At 42.5% G+C, this 14,510-nt stretch overlaps 1 protein-coding gene across 7 annotated transcripts in view; it reads right to left on the reverse strand.

Annotated features, from left to right (window-relative positions):
- The window catches only part of PAK5 (p21 (RAC1) activated kinase 5), a 318,922-nt gene that overhangs the window by 2,652 nt on the left and 301,760 nt on the right, over window positions 1-14,510 (reverse strand). For all 7 annotated transcript variants that reach the window (XM_045445306.1, XM_045445303.1, XM_045445304.1 and 4 more), the window contains 3 exons: window positions 14,068-14,194; window positions 3,724-3,849; window positions 2,020-2,154 (listed from right to left, as the gene is read on the reverse strand). In XM_045445306.1, coding sequence (XP_045301262.1) covers window positions 2,020-2,154; window positions 3,724-3,849; window positions 14,068-14,194 — 388 coding nt within the window. The remainder of the gene's footprint in view (window positions 1-2,019; window positions 2,155-3,723; window positions 3,850-14,067; window positions 14,195-14,510) is intronic.

Raw genomic sequence — 14,510 nt, forward strand, 5'->3', positions numbered from 1 at the left:
ACAAATAAGCTTCTGTAGGGTTACCTGACACAGATAACATGTTTTTCTGTAATTCATTATAATTCACTTTTTGAAGTATATCTTACATACATTCAAATGTATAAATATGACGTGTATGTTTTACAGTAGTATTTTTCTATATATTTACACCTAATTACTCTCCAGCCCCACCAAAATACAGACCATTTCTACCACTCCAGGGGCTGACCTCTGGCCCCCTTCCTGTTAATACCCATCTCCCTGCAAAGGATTACCACTCTCCTGACTTCTAATAGCATGAATTAACATTGCCTCTTTTGTCCTTTATAGAAATGGAGTCATATACCATCAAGTCTCCTCTTTCACCCTCTTTCACTGGCTTCTTTCACTCAACATTGCATCTGTGGGATTCATCCTGATGTATGTGGTAAAAGCTTTCTCCTTTTCATGAATGCTGTGTAACATTCACTGTTAAATTGTACCACATATTATTTATCCATTTGGAAAACAACCTTGGGCAGTGTCTAATCTTTAACCATTAGGATTAAGGCTGCTCTTCTACATGACATTGAAGAACATCACACCATTCTTTTTGGATGTGGGACTCTTTTGATGTCATGCTATTTTAGCCATCTTTAATTGTGTAAACTTATTCCAATTTGGTCAAGGTTTTAACCTCCTGTTCGTTTCAAACAGTCTCCTGGTTGTTTTTTGCTTGTTTGTTTGTTTGTTTTGCAAGTTCACACAACTATAGGGGTGATTCAATTGGGAGCTCTTCTCTAAGACTTCGGTATGGGGGAAGAGGGTAATACTGCCCTAAAAGGCAGCCTTACTTCCTCTCAGTGCCATGAGGCAGAGGGCAGGGGAGGTGTGTGTCTGGGTCAGTGTTATATCATCTCATGGGAACGGCCCCTCCCAGCAAGCCCTGTCCCTCCACCCGCACTGGCAGCTACCAGAGTGGTAGTTTTCGTTTTTCTTTAAAAAAAAGTTTATTTATTTATTTTGAGAGAGAGAAAATGTAAGTGGTGGAGGAGCAGAGAGTGTAGGGAGAGAAAGAATCCCAAATGATCCCCACTATCAGCTCAGAGTTGAATGCGGGGCTCGAACCCATGAACTGCAAGATCATGATTTGAGCCGATGTCGGGTGCTTAATCTACTGAGCCACCTAGGCGCCCCAGACTGGTGGTTCTTTGACTCAGCATCATTTTTTTCTGAGCTTGACCCTACCTGGCAATCCTTAGGAAACAGGAAAGATCCTACTTGGTCCCTTAACCATGCCCTTCATGGCCCGTATGATCCAGTCCCTGCCCACCTCTCTGACATGTCTTGTCTTCCTCCTTTCTCTGGCTCACTTTGGTCAGCCACAGAATCTTTCCATTTTGGCATAAGGCCTTTGCACCTGTTGTTCCCTCTGCCTCAGACATTTTTCTCCCAGATCTTTGCATATCTTGCTCTGTCTTGCCATTCATATTCCAGTTCAGTTAATCTGTCCTCAGAAAGGGATTCCTTCACCCTTCAACCTAAACAAGCTCTGAATCCCCTCTCCTGCATACTCCACTGCATTACAGTGTTTTATTTGCTTGATAGCATGTACCACTGTCTGAAATGAATTTTGTTCCTTCATTTGTTTATAGTTTACCAACTGACTCCCCAACTAGAACACAAACTCTATGAGACTCAGGAAATCTGAGGTCTTGAGCTACAATATCCCCAGTAATTAGGACAGTCCCCAGTATGTCACAGGTGCTCGGAGAGGGAGTTCTTGTGGAGTGCCCGATTTACTCTTCTAGCCAACCCTACAAAAGAGGAGCCAACTGTATCCCATTTTACAGATAGACTTCAGAGATGGAGAGGCTAAGTACCTAGCCCAGTGAGTGAACAGGAAGAGCAGAGATTTGAATCCAAATGATTCGAATTCCAAAGTTCATGCCCATAAACCAGGATCTACTCCTGGGGAGGATAGGCAAGTCTTTGAAACTACAGAGAGAATGGAGAAGCTAAGAATGACTTTGAACTTCAGCAACACATGCTGTTTCTCACCTTGTGTAGGTCCTTCACTCTTGGAGGTAAACTGTCCCGAATCCTCCGCATTGCCTGGAGGGGGGGCTCATTGAAATAGGGGGGCTCGCCATCAATCATTTCTATCACCATGATTCCGAGGGACCAGATATCCACCTGTTAGGGACAATCCAATGGTTATCTCAGGCCAGGAGAACATTCTGAAATTCTGGATGTGTCTAGGGGACCCAACAGATTCATACCCATTCATAAATTAATGTGGTATTTGTAAACTCTCAAAATTTACAACACAGATTTATAAACTGAACTGTTGAGTTATAAAGTTTTTGCTAATGGTCTTCATTTCTTTCTAAATGTGACTTCAGTGAAGATTCTGTCATTTAGGTACACATGAATATGTTAACATTCTGGACCTCAGGAGTCCAGAACTTTTTTTTTTTTTTTTTTTTTTACTGTTAACTTTGGTGTTTACAGGCCTATCAGGACAGACGAGGAAAACACCCAAAGTTTTATACTATGAATGTAGAGAAGAAAGTTGCATTTAAAACCATAAAAAAGGGAAGCTGACATATTCATAACAAACTGCAAAAAGCTACTTTACACAACACGATATATGCTGATCCTTTTATTAATTTGATTTTTAAAAATAGTTCTTCTTTCTCTACTTTGGAGTTATTTCCTTTGCATTTTATCATTTTGAAGCAGCATGCACAACACTCTGCTTTGTAAAAACATTTTCAGGGAATGGAGAAAAGAAAAGGAAGGGATGACAAGCAATTCTTTCTGAGTAAAGAATGGGAAGTCAGGACAACGAGAAGCCATCGCTGTGCTATAAATTCCCAGTTACAGCCACTTCCCTGTTACAGCCTCATTATACCTCTTATCAGTTAGCTGCATTCCTGTTATAACCCTTGCTGTAATCTTCACTGAGAATTTATGCTCTTGGGACCACAGTGATAAAAACAAGTACTCATTCAAGGGCGAGCAAACAAGGAAAGAGAGCAGAGTCTGCCTTCACTTCTGCCAATATCCTTAGTTCACTGGTCCATGCTGCCTCTTCATGCTTCTCCTCTCTTAGAATCACCTTCTGTACCATAATGTGTGGAAATGTTGTGTGCCTGGCCGGAACGAACTCTTTGCTGCCCTGTGTGTAGACTTGTGTGTCTCAGAGCTTCACTCATGCTACTCCCTCCCTAGAAGGCTTTTCCTCCACTCCTTCTGGCCCCTTATTTTCACATTTCCAAACCTTGTCCCTTAATAGATTAAGAGCAATTGTTTCTTTTCCAAGGGAAACAGAAATTGTGCCACATTTTAAAATGTTATAATATTCATACGTAATTTGTTTCTCTGGGAAAACATTTGTTCTCTGTCCCTCTATGACACCTGCTCATCTGTGCATCTCTGGCTACTTTTCAAGTTGTACTGCCTTGCTTTGAGTGTGCCTGCCACAGAGGATGCGATTGGAGTTTGTGTGATCTACCTCCCTCACCCTCAGTGTCTGTTTAGGACCTCAATAAATGCCCCTGGGTCAATGTTGTGGTGATTTCGTCAATAACAGCTAGTCCCCTTCCCGCCACAACCTCCTCTGTGACAAGTCTAGTGAATGGGGTCAAAGGTGGAGTCCAAAGTCATCACCCTGATCTGTGGTCATTAACTCTCCCAGAACCACTGAATCCCTAAGCCTGCTGTCCTGCCACTCCCAAACAATGACTGTCACCCCCTTACCTCTGTCCCATAAGGTAGCCTAGAAATCACCTCAGGTGCCATCCAGTAAGGAGTGCCAACCAGTGATTTCCTCTTCGGCACCTCTTTAGAAACTTGAGCACAGAAACCAAAGTCAGATAGCTTTATCTGAAAAGGAAAGGAATATAACAAGGTAACAATCTAATAATACCAGTTTCCAGATGGAGAAAGAGAATTTCAAATTCAAAACAAAATAGTCTCATGAACAGGCCTTGGAAATATGGGAGGTGGTCAGACCCTTTTATTGAAAAGGCACGATCCATTTTAATGGAAAAACCTCTCATGGCTCCACCAGGGTTGACTTGCAAATGTGAAACCAGAAAAATTTACAAATTACACTCCAGACAACACATTTGTTAAAATTCAAACACACAACTCTAATACTTAATATACAGATGATGGCTTAGTGTAAGTGAATTGCTATTCTTCACGTGAGTTTTGTAAAAACTGCTGGAATTTAGGTTGTTTTGCATTGAACATATTTAGATTTCCAAGTACCATGAGATGATTAAAATCGTCAACCACATTTCTATATTTTAATTAATGCAAATATAGTGTTGGTATGGTTTGGGGTGGGAAGAGATTGAAATGCTTCAGATGGAATGCTATAGAAAGCTAGTTTAATGGAGAGATGATTTTTCTCCACTGCTTTGGCATATCAAGCATCAAACCCAGATGAGTCAGATCATAGACTTCCCATGTGGTATAAAGAGAGACCTGTGGCCATAGTAGCTGGTCCATAATCCTTGCTGCCCTATTGTAAAAGGAATCTACAATTCAGAGAAGTGAAAATCCTATAGTCCAATCCTTTTTAGCCTGGGATTATTTGCAGAAGAAGACAAAGAGCAGTGATTTGATTATGGCAGGTCCCAATTTATTATATATCACTTCCATCACCCAAGCAGATGGTGGTGGCCTTCAGAAATATCTAAGTAGCATACACCACCAAACAAACAAGGGAGAGGAGAAGCCACATGTATCTGTGTTCAGAGGTAGTATTCAAAATATTTAATAACCAGAATCATCTAGATCAATTGGAATCTAGACATAAAGTTGAGCTGTGTCCTGGAGTTATCCTAGGGCTTTACTATCTTTAATGAGGCACAGGCATCCCAGTAAAGGGCTGTCATAATGGGGGATACTCCAATCACTTGAAACAGTGGCTATTAACTAACAAGCATGAAAATATTGCAATATTTTAATATGGGTATAACATAGTAGTGAATACTGGCTGAATATCAACCTTGGCTCTGCTCAATGTGGCCCCCGTGGAGAGATGGCACAACAGAGTGGATGGCAGAGAACCTGAGGCAATGCTTCTGGCTTCCATGGTCTTGGTCTACTGTGCAGGGGCCCAGAGCTCCTGCAGATCTCAGTGAGGGAATGAGGAAGTGGTTGACATGAGGAGCTTCAGGATGGCTTTCAAGACTTGAAGAAAGAGGCTGGATTTGTGAAATGCTGCAGAAGACACCTTCCTGAAAAGTCCAGTAGCTGTGTGACCTGTTAATCATCAGTAGTCACCAGTCTTGGTAGAAGAAGCCAGTTATGCCAAGGCAGGGACCAGAACGGAACAAAATGGGTCTAATATCCTTTACTTTGAATTCCCATAAGCCACATTTGTCCCTTATTCTCCCAGACTCTTTGAGAAAGAGGGGGGTAGGAAGTGGTAAGATGGAGTAGATGGTGGCCAAATCTGAAAGACTGAGGTTCTAAGGTATCAGCTGAAACTTATAATAATGTGGTTGAACTTTGACAGACAATGTTTAAATTATTTAAGCAGGCTAAATTTAATGGACTGAATTAAAAGTCTTTTTTCTTTTCTTTTCTTTTCTTTTCTCTTTTCTTTTCATCAATGGAGTTTTGTGAAGAAGTGCAGATCAGTTTTAAGAAGCAGAGAAATTAGGGGCACCTGCGTGGCTCAGTTGGTTAAGTCTCTGACTCTTGATCTTGGCTCAGGTCATGATCTCACGGTTCATGGGATTGAGCCCTGTGTCAGGCTCTGCCCTGACAGTGCAGAGCCTGCTTGGGATTCTCTCTCTTAAAAATAAATAAGCATTTAAAAAAAAAGAGGCAGAGAAACTATAACTGATAGCGCATGCATGTGTGGTTATTTCCAAAGCTTTGGTGTGAATAAATTTGCAATCCTACTATACAGACAGTGGAGGAGGAACAATTTTGCCAAAGCATTTTTTTTGCCTGTAGATTTTAAAAAATATGAATTAAGGAGGTGAATATATCAGCATTTTGGTATTGGCAGCTTTTAATACCTCTAATGTGGCTTTCTTCTTCTAGACATAAAAAAAAAAAAACCCAAAACTGCCAGACTAATAATTATCTCGGCAATATGTAAGGTGAGAAACTGAAACTCAACACTAGGAAGCTAGGCCTGTTCCTCTGTTGTAGAAGTGCAACTGCTTTTACATGATTTTTTTTACTCATCCAAGGACATAAAAGAGACAATTCTCTAAAAGAACATAATTGCACACAACACTCTTCCAAATAAATCTGAAAGTAGATAATGGGAACTTAAGTAATGAGTATAATAAAGTACTGTAGGGAGATCTTCAAAGCAAATCACACAGACTGTAAGCTGAGCCTTATTTGAGATAGAACTGTACAGAATGGTGTATTAGGAAACACTCTGTCTCACTAATGCAGTTAGGCTAAGAGACTTGTAGCTAGAACATGGCCAACCCCTAAAAAAAGGAGGAGATGCAGCCTGTTCCCCATGGGCCAGACAAGAAACCAGAGCTCAGAGCTCAAAGCTGCTCTTTAAAGTTGACATCTTGTTCATCTCAGTGTGCCCTGGCTAGGAATCAGGGGCCACATAAAAACATGGGTGGTGCCTGGGGGGAGAGTCTATCTACAAGATAGCTACAGGTTTAAAAGAGAAGGTAAAACTCTCATTTTTTAAATTGCATACACTCTAAAGAATTCATGCATCTGCTCTAGGTTTTGCTAAGGCAAACAGATGGATGCTTTTTGTGCCTGGTTCCTGGGTTCTTCCTATAAGGCAATGGTACTCAAAACGTGTAGCATCAACATCCCCTGGGAACTTGGGAGAGATTCAGGTTCTTGGGTATCATCCAGTCTGGCTGAATCAGAATCTCTGGGGTGGGGACCCAAGAATTTGGTTTTTGGCCAAGGTTTTATGCTCACTAAGGTTTGAGAACTTCTGTTTTAAGAAGAACAATGGCCCAGGGACAAAGGAACAGAGAAGGGTAACAGAAGGGGCCAGATGGATGAAGGTGTCTCCAGCTTCTTCAACTCCTCAACCAGAGAGGAGAGGGAGGCCAACACAGCAGCTAAGGTGGACCAGTATAGTGGCCTCAGCCGGCTCCTCTGCCATTTGACTAAGTGGGACAGGGTGGGAGCTTGCCCAAGACTGTACAACGGTATTAGAGGAGGACTCAGACCCAGTCTCCTGACTTGTCAGGCTGTGTTTCCTATGTAGGAAAAGCCACCTCTGTGGAGTAGCAGGGGAGAGAGAGCACACAGAGCCTGGGTATATCTCAGAGACAATGGGAAATGAATGAATTTATGCAAGGTATGGAACATGTTCCCATCTTTCTTCATTTAGAAAGAGCTTCTTGGAGATAATCTTCAGGTCTTCTAATTGTTAAAATTCCAGTTATTTGAGAGACAAAAACACTCAAATGCCTAAGGGGGCCAGGCAAATTATCAATGAATTTAATGGGTTGGGTGGAGACCATGGAAAACTAGGGGTACATGCCTTTGGTGAAGAGACACTGACTTCCAGATGATTGTCAGGGCATAGTACAGGGGGTGTGGAATAGTCACAGGCCCTTGTTGACATCTATGGCCACTTTTCTACCCTTTACCCTCATTTTAAATCCTGTGAAAGAGAGGGTACAAACACATTACATTATCTTTGGAGGTTGGATTAGTTCAGCCCTTGCCCCCTCTGAGCACATTGTGAGACAAGGATTCAGTGCAAGTCATTTATTGGGGAGACATAGGAAACACCAGTAGTGAAACGGAGATATATAGCAGGGAAGGGAAGGCAGTCAGTCAAAGGTTAGTTACCACTGTGGGAACTAGAGCTCATTCCTGATGAGGAAGTGTGGGAGACCACAGAACATGTGCCTCAGAGCTAGTCCACACAAGGACAAGAGAACTGGGTATTTCTACAGCAACTCCCATCACTTAATCCTGGGCTGCTCCTAGGGAACGTGAATGTTAATTCTCTGGAATTTCTAGCCTTCTGTGTACTGGGAGAACAGACTGCAGTAGCTGGAGAAAGTCCCCAGAAAAAGGGATGCCAGTGGTGGCACTGGGAGGTAGAACTAGTGAGCAATGAAAGACGGAGTCTGGTGAAGATATGGGTGTGGCACCAACAGCATTCTCCAAGGTGCTATTCACCCTCATCATACCACCGCCATTACTGCCATGTGTGAATTCAGAAAAAGTGTTGTCGGATACTTAGATTTTTTCAAATGTTTATTTATTTTGAAAGAGAGAGTGCATGAGAGCAGGGGAGGGCAGAGAGAGGGAGAGAGAGAGAATCCCAAGCAGACTCTATGCTGTCAGCACACAGCCCAACTGGGGGCTCGATCCCATCAACTGTGAGCTCAGGATCTGAGCCAAAATCAAGAGTCAGATGCTTAACCGACTGAGCCACCCAGGTACCCCAGATACTTAGATTTTTTATTTTTTATTTTTTATTAAAAATTTTTTTCAGTGTTTATTTTTGAGAGACAGAGAGAGACAGAGCATGAGTGGGGAAGGGGCAGAGAGAGAGGGAGACACAGAATTCAAAGCAGGCTCCAGGCTCTTAGCTATCAGCACAGAGCCCAACACAGGGCTCGAACCCACGAACCGTGAGATCATGACCTGGGCCGAAGTCGGTCACCCAACTGACTGAGCCACCCAGGTGCCCCAAAGATACTTAGATTTTTTAAAGGAAGACAGGAATCTGAAATTTTATGTGAAACGTCCTGATTCGTGAATTGTGGCAATCAAATTTTAGTTAAAAAAAAAAAGGGCCATAAAAATCACCGTGTATGTCCCTTTTCAATATAGGCACTTGGCTTAATAGATCATGGGTTTGAATGCCATTCTAGCCAATGAATTTGGTAAAAGTTAAATCATTCAGTGTCTAGTGGCTCCTAAGTATCATCTCTCAAATGTAAGTCTGGGGCCAAAGAAAGATCATAGATGAATTTAATTAAAAAGGGGGTATCATCCTCTCTGAGCATCTACCTTGTACCTGGTTTTCTTTGACCGGTTTTACACAGATTACTTCATGTAATTCTTGCAACTGCTCTATTCATTTTCCTTTTCAAACACCAAATACCACCCCCCTCTTCCCCCCGCTAAATGCGAATTAGTGACTCACTAGACATTATTTCTGCCACAGAAAAACAGCGAACAGTTTAACTTTGATAGCAAATCATTCCCTTCTAGTCTTGGAAGAGGCCAGAAAGGATTTATCCTTTTAAAAGAAACCTGAGCAATTCACTGTCTCTTCTAGATTTTTTATTTTGAAATAATTCTAGATTCATCAGAAGTTGCAAAGAAATGTGCACACAGTCTTCCCTCCTGCTGGCATCTTATACAACTGTAGTATAATATCAACACAAAGAAAGTGGTGTTGGTACAGTCCATAGAGCTTGCTAGGATGTAATCATTTATACATGAACTCATTTATGTATGCAGTGTGTGAGTGTGTGTAAATACTTTGCAACTGAATCATATTGTAGGCTTGAGTAACAACCCCCACACTCAAGGTACCCAACTGTACTGTCACCATAAGACTCCTTGTGCTGCCCCTTTACAATCGCCCTGTAGTCCCTCACCCCTGCAACCACTAAGCTGTTGTGCATCTCTGTAATTATGTTATTTCACAAATGTAATATACATGGAATTATGCAGCATGTATCTTTTTGAGATTGGCTTTTTCCCCCCCAACTTAGCACAATTTCCTTGAGGTTCATCCAAGCTCTTACATGTATCACTCATTCATTCCTGTTTCTTTTTGCTGAGTGGTATTCCATGGTATAGACAAATCACCATCTGTTTGACCATTCACTCTGTGAAGGACACTTGGGTTGTTTCTAGTTCTGGATTTTTATAAATAAAACTGCTATAAACGTTTGTGTGGAAATTTCTGTGTGAAAATAAGTTTCCATTTTTTTTCTGGAATATATGCCTAAGAATGCAATTGCATGGAAAGTCCATTTTTAGTTTTGAAAGGAACTGTTTTCCAGAGTGTTTACTATTTCACATTCCCATAAGTGGTATTATCACTATTTTTCATTTTAGCCATTCCTCTAGGTATTAAGTGGCATATCCTAGTTTTAATTTGTACTTCTCTAAGGGTTAATGATGCTGCACATCTCCCACCAAGAAGAAAACTCAGTATACAGCTTATGTGACAATGTTTTCCAGAAAAAGCCAACAATAATATCCCCCAGCCCATGAGCTCTTCTGACCATATAACTCAATCCTCCTCCCACTGGAGAGGGTTTTACATTCCCTCCTCCTGAGCTGGAAGGCCTGTAGCTGCAGGAGAAGTGGCCTTCGGGGACTTTGAGGCTGGGTCATAAAAATTCCACATGCTTCCATCTTGTTTTTTTGGAGTCCAGCCTCCAAGCTGTAAGGAAGGCCACCCAGAGAGGTCACATTGTAGGTGTTCCAGTTGATGGCTCAGCTGTGCCCAGCCACCAGCCAGCCCTGACTACCTGACATGTAAGTGAGGAAGACTTCTAGATGCAGTGTCTCACCACAAGTCAGGGCAGTCCTGGCTAGTAGAGCCCAGCCAACCGCCAGAGCCATGTAAAAACACTGAAGTGACTTTCAAGACCCTAAGCATTGGAGTGATTTGTTACAACAACAATAAGTAAATGAGAATGTTTTCTCCACTATCATTCTAATAGTATGAAACAAATTAGTACAAAATTTTCTTGGAGTAGCCACACTCTATCCTGATTTTTATTCTTTTTTCAAAATTTTTTAGTAATTTATTTATTTATTTTGAGAGAAAGGGTGCACATGAGCAAGCCGGGAAGGGACAGAGAGAAAGGAAGAGACAGTGCAAGTGGGACAGAGGCAGAGAGAGGGAAAGAGAGAATCCCAATAGGCTCTGTGCTGTCAGCACAGAGCCCTATGTGGGGCCCAATCCCCTGAACTCATGAGATCATGACCTGAGCCAAAATCAAAAGTCAGATGCTCAACCAAGTGAGCCACCCAGGTACCCCTTGGCTCTCATTCTTAAAAAAAAAAAAAAAAATTCCTTTCTCTACGGAAACTGAAGAAGCCCACTAGAGTCAATATGGTGTGTGTGTTGTCCTGAGGTGTGAATGAGCACACTCTGGGCAACATGGCCAAGAGCCACAGGATCCACTCCACATGCTGCTTGTTGCCTCTTCTGGAACACTCTCACCCTGACAGCCATTGCACCTACTCCCTCAGTCTCTGCTGTAGCATCATCACTTCAGGGGGACTTCTATGACCCCACACCTCTATCACTTTGCACCATATCCTTACTTTGCTTAAATTAATTATCAAAAACTTAGTGCTTATCACTGCCTGCCTGGGGATGATTTTATTTGTGGATTTATCCTACCCCCATGTCCCAAATAAGCTTAATGAAAGTAGCAGTATTGCTTTGTTCACCTGTAGGACCTAGAACTCCCCTGGCACAGAGCAGATATTCAGTGAGTATTTGTGGAAGGAGGGAGTGAGCAAACCAGTAAGACTAAAAGCACTTACCATGTGCCAGCCCCCATGAACCCTTTGCTGGGTACATGGAAATGCAGGACATGTTTGAAGCATAGGTCCACCCTCAAGAATGACACTGAATGATTTAATAACCTTTTGTACATTGTGGGGAGGGGAGATCTTTAAGCTGATTTAAATGAATTATCTTAGTCTCATGTCTGATTTTGACATCTGACATGTACTTGTAGCAAGGAAGTCTTTGTCAGCAGTCTCCAGAAATAAGGGGCAAAAGTCTGGCTTGAAACGGCCCAGCTTTTTCTTTTTCTTTTTTTCTGTAAGCACCAGTCCTGAGGGCCAAGCTGTGGACCAGTTCAGTGCTTTGTAAATTGTGTTCTGAGGTCATGGAACCTTGCATAAGTACTTTCCTGAGTCCGGCCAGGGGAAGGTCCCAACCATTTCCCATAGCACCCTGTCTGGGAGAATGTGCAACATGGCCACATACCATTCCTCTCCTTGGACCCACATCCCTTTGCAATGTGACTCTGCATCTTCTCTCATCAACAGGTAGAGTCTACTTCCCTATCCCACGCATCTAGGCTTGACTGTGTGACTTATTTTGCCCATAGGGACATTAGCAAACAAGATATAAGCAGAGGGTTCAAAAGTGTGCATTGAAGCTTGCCTCCCTTGCTCCTGCTGGGAACCTTGTCATAGACACCATGGAAATAAGCCTGTGATAGTCTTCTGGGAGATGCAGGACACATGGCAAGTGCCGGTCGAAGGAGTGAGGCCATCAGCAGCAGGCTGGCCACAGAAGCAAGAGTGAGCTCAGCTGATGCCACATGGAGCAGAGACAAGCTGTTCCAGCAGAGGGCAGCTCAAATGCTGACCCAGAACTGTGAGCGAATACATGGTTGTCTTTTTAAGCCACTAAGTGTAGAGTGGTTTGTTATGTAGCAAAAGCTGACTAAGGCATACTCCCATATCCTCTTAAAAAAAAAATTCATGGGGCACCTGGGTGGTGCAGTAGGTTAAGCGTCGGACTCTTGATCTCAGTTCAGATCATGATCTCACGTTTCATGAGTTCAAGACTGGTATAGGGGCTTTGCGCTGATGGTGCGGAGCCTGCTTGGAATTCTGTCTCTCCTTATTTCTCACCCTCCCCAGCTTAGGTGCTCTCTCTCTCTCTCCTTCACAATAAATCAATAAACACTTAAAAAAATTCAGCCAGAGTAATGCAAAAAGCAGTACTTAAAACCGCCCATTAAAAAATAATTCCAAGTTTGCAAGTATGCTATACAGGGAAATGTGGGGGAAAATGGGAAATGGTATTAAGGGTGATCTTTATTCTGTCCTTTATACTTTTCTGAATTTCCTGAATTTTCCACAATAGAATTGACAATGTCTTCAAAACAAAAGAGATTTCAAAACAATCTTTTCCCTTGAGAAAAGCCAAAGTGCTTTGGCAGTTTCTTCTGGCTGCCCTCTGATCATTCTTGGGCAATTCTAATGCGACATGAACATTTTCCACATGGCTGAGGTTTTAAAAGACAGGTATATTAAAGGGACAGCTGGCTCCCTACATGCCATGGCCATTACCTCTGGGGGGAGTTTCAGGGAGGTTAAAAGGGTCTAGATGATGAAAATCTATGCTTCAAAACTCTTGCATCTAACTAAGACTGTCTTGAAACGTCAACTCATTCATCCCCTGGCTATTGTATTCTATATCCTTTTGTAACCCAGCATGGCTGATGAGTTTCAGCAGAATCCCTTGAGCAGGCTGTAGTAATGGGAAATGCAGAAATCTGGGCCTGGGGATAAGCTAGTGTGATGGATATCTTTTGTTTGCCTTTCCAGATCTATTCTCCTCCCTTCTCTGAGCCCTGGGAGGCCAACCTGTGTTGACCTTACTGATGGCTTCTGATTGGGTTCAGCCAATGAGGAGAACCTGTAAGGGACCAGAAGGAAGGAATGAAGTAAGGTTGGGCATTTATCCTCCCAGCTCCGATCCTACAGATTTACCGTGGTCTGTCTTCCACCAAAGATCAGAGTTCCTGCCAGGCATCCCACTTCAGACAACAATGTTTATTTTCAGATTCCAGTAGCCAGTTCCCTGTCTCACTTCCTCAGGCAGGGGGTAGTAAGAGTGGCACTCCATTCTAGAGTACCACACTAATCCTCATGTTCTCTTCCTTATGACTTGTCTACATCTGCCGACACGGTTATTAAACTCTCCTCAAGTTGTCTGCTGGAGTTTGTCTCGTATTTCCCTCAGGAACTCTGAGAGATATTACAGACATGCACAACCCCACAACGAGGGTGGACAAATCCCCAGAAAAAGTCTTCTCTTCTCCCCCAACAAAAATAAGAACAGAGAAGAAAAAGAAATTTTCATAGTTTCTATTACTTCCTACACTCATTGTTAAAGGGGAAAGTCATCCATCAAATTCAGATCACAGAGAATTCTGACTAACAGGATGACACAGAATAGTAATTTCCTTTTGGCGAGCCTTCTGGGAAGGGCAGTGGGTGACTTGTGAGCAAGGAAACTTAGAATTATGAGAAAGTATTCTTTGGAGGAGAATGCCCATGACAGACAAAGTGACAAGGTAAACCATGGAGAGGCCAAACATGAAATCTTACCCGGCCATCACTTGTCAGGAGGATGGAGTCACTCTTTATGTCCCTGTGAATCACTCCTTGATTGTGAAGGTAGGAAAGAGCTCTCAGAACTGACAGACAGACGGTGGCTATCTGTTCTTCATTCATTCTAGAAAGGAAATAACATTTAAGGAGTGAAGACAGTTTTAAGAACATCTTTGAAATGATCAAGAGAGGCAGTTCCCTTGGTTCTATTGTACCAGTCCATGCTCTCCAGCCCATGTCTGGAAAATCTACAGGCAAGTACAAAGAAATCTTAGAATGTGACTCCCAGAACCTAAGGCTTGGCACTGATGATGACAGGGACCAAATATAAGCCAAAGGAAAGAGACCCCCCCCCCCACTGCTGGCTTTTGGGTCATTAATGCAAATGTGCTTCCTTAGACTCTCATGGGTAATTCCTTAGGTATTGCCTAAGTCCTCTT

This window comes from Leopardus geoffroyi, chromosome A3 (assembly GCF_018350155.1).
Source record: "Leopardus geoffroyi isolate Oge1 chromosome A3, O.geoffroyi_Oge1_pat1.0, whole genome shotgun sequence".
Classification (NCBI taxonomy): domain Eukaryota; kingdom Metazoa; phylum Chordata; class Mammalia; order Carnivora; family Felidae; genus Leopardus; species Leopardus geoffroyi.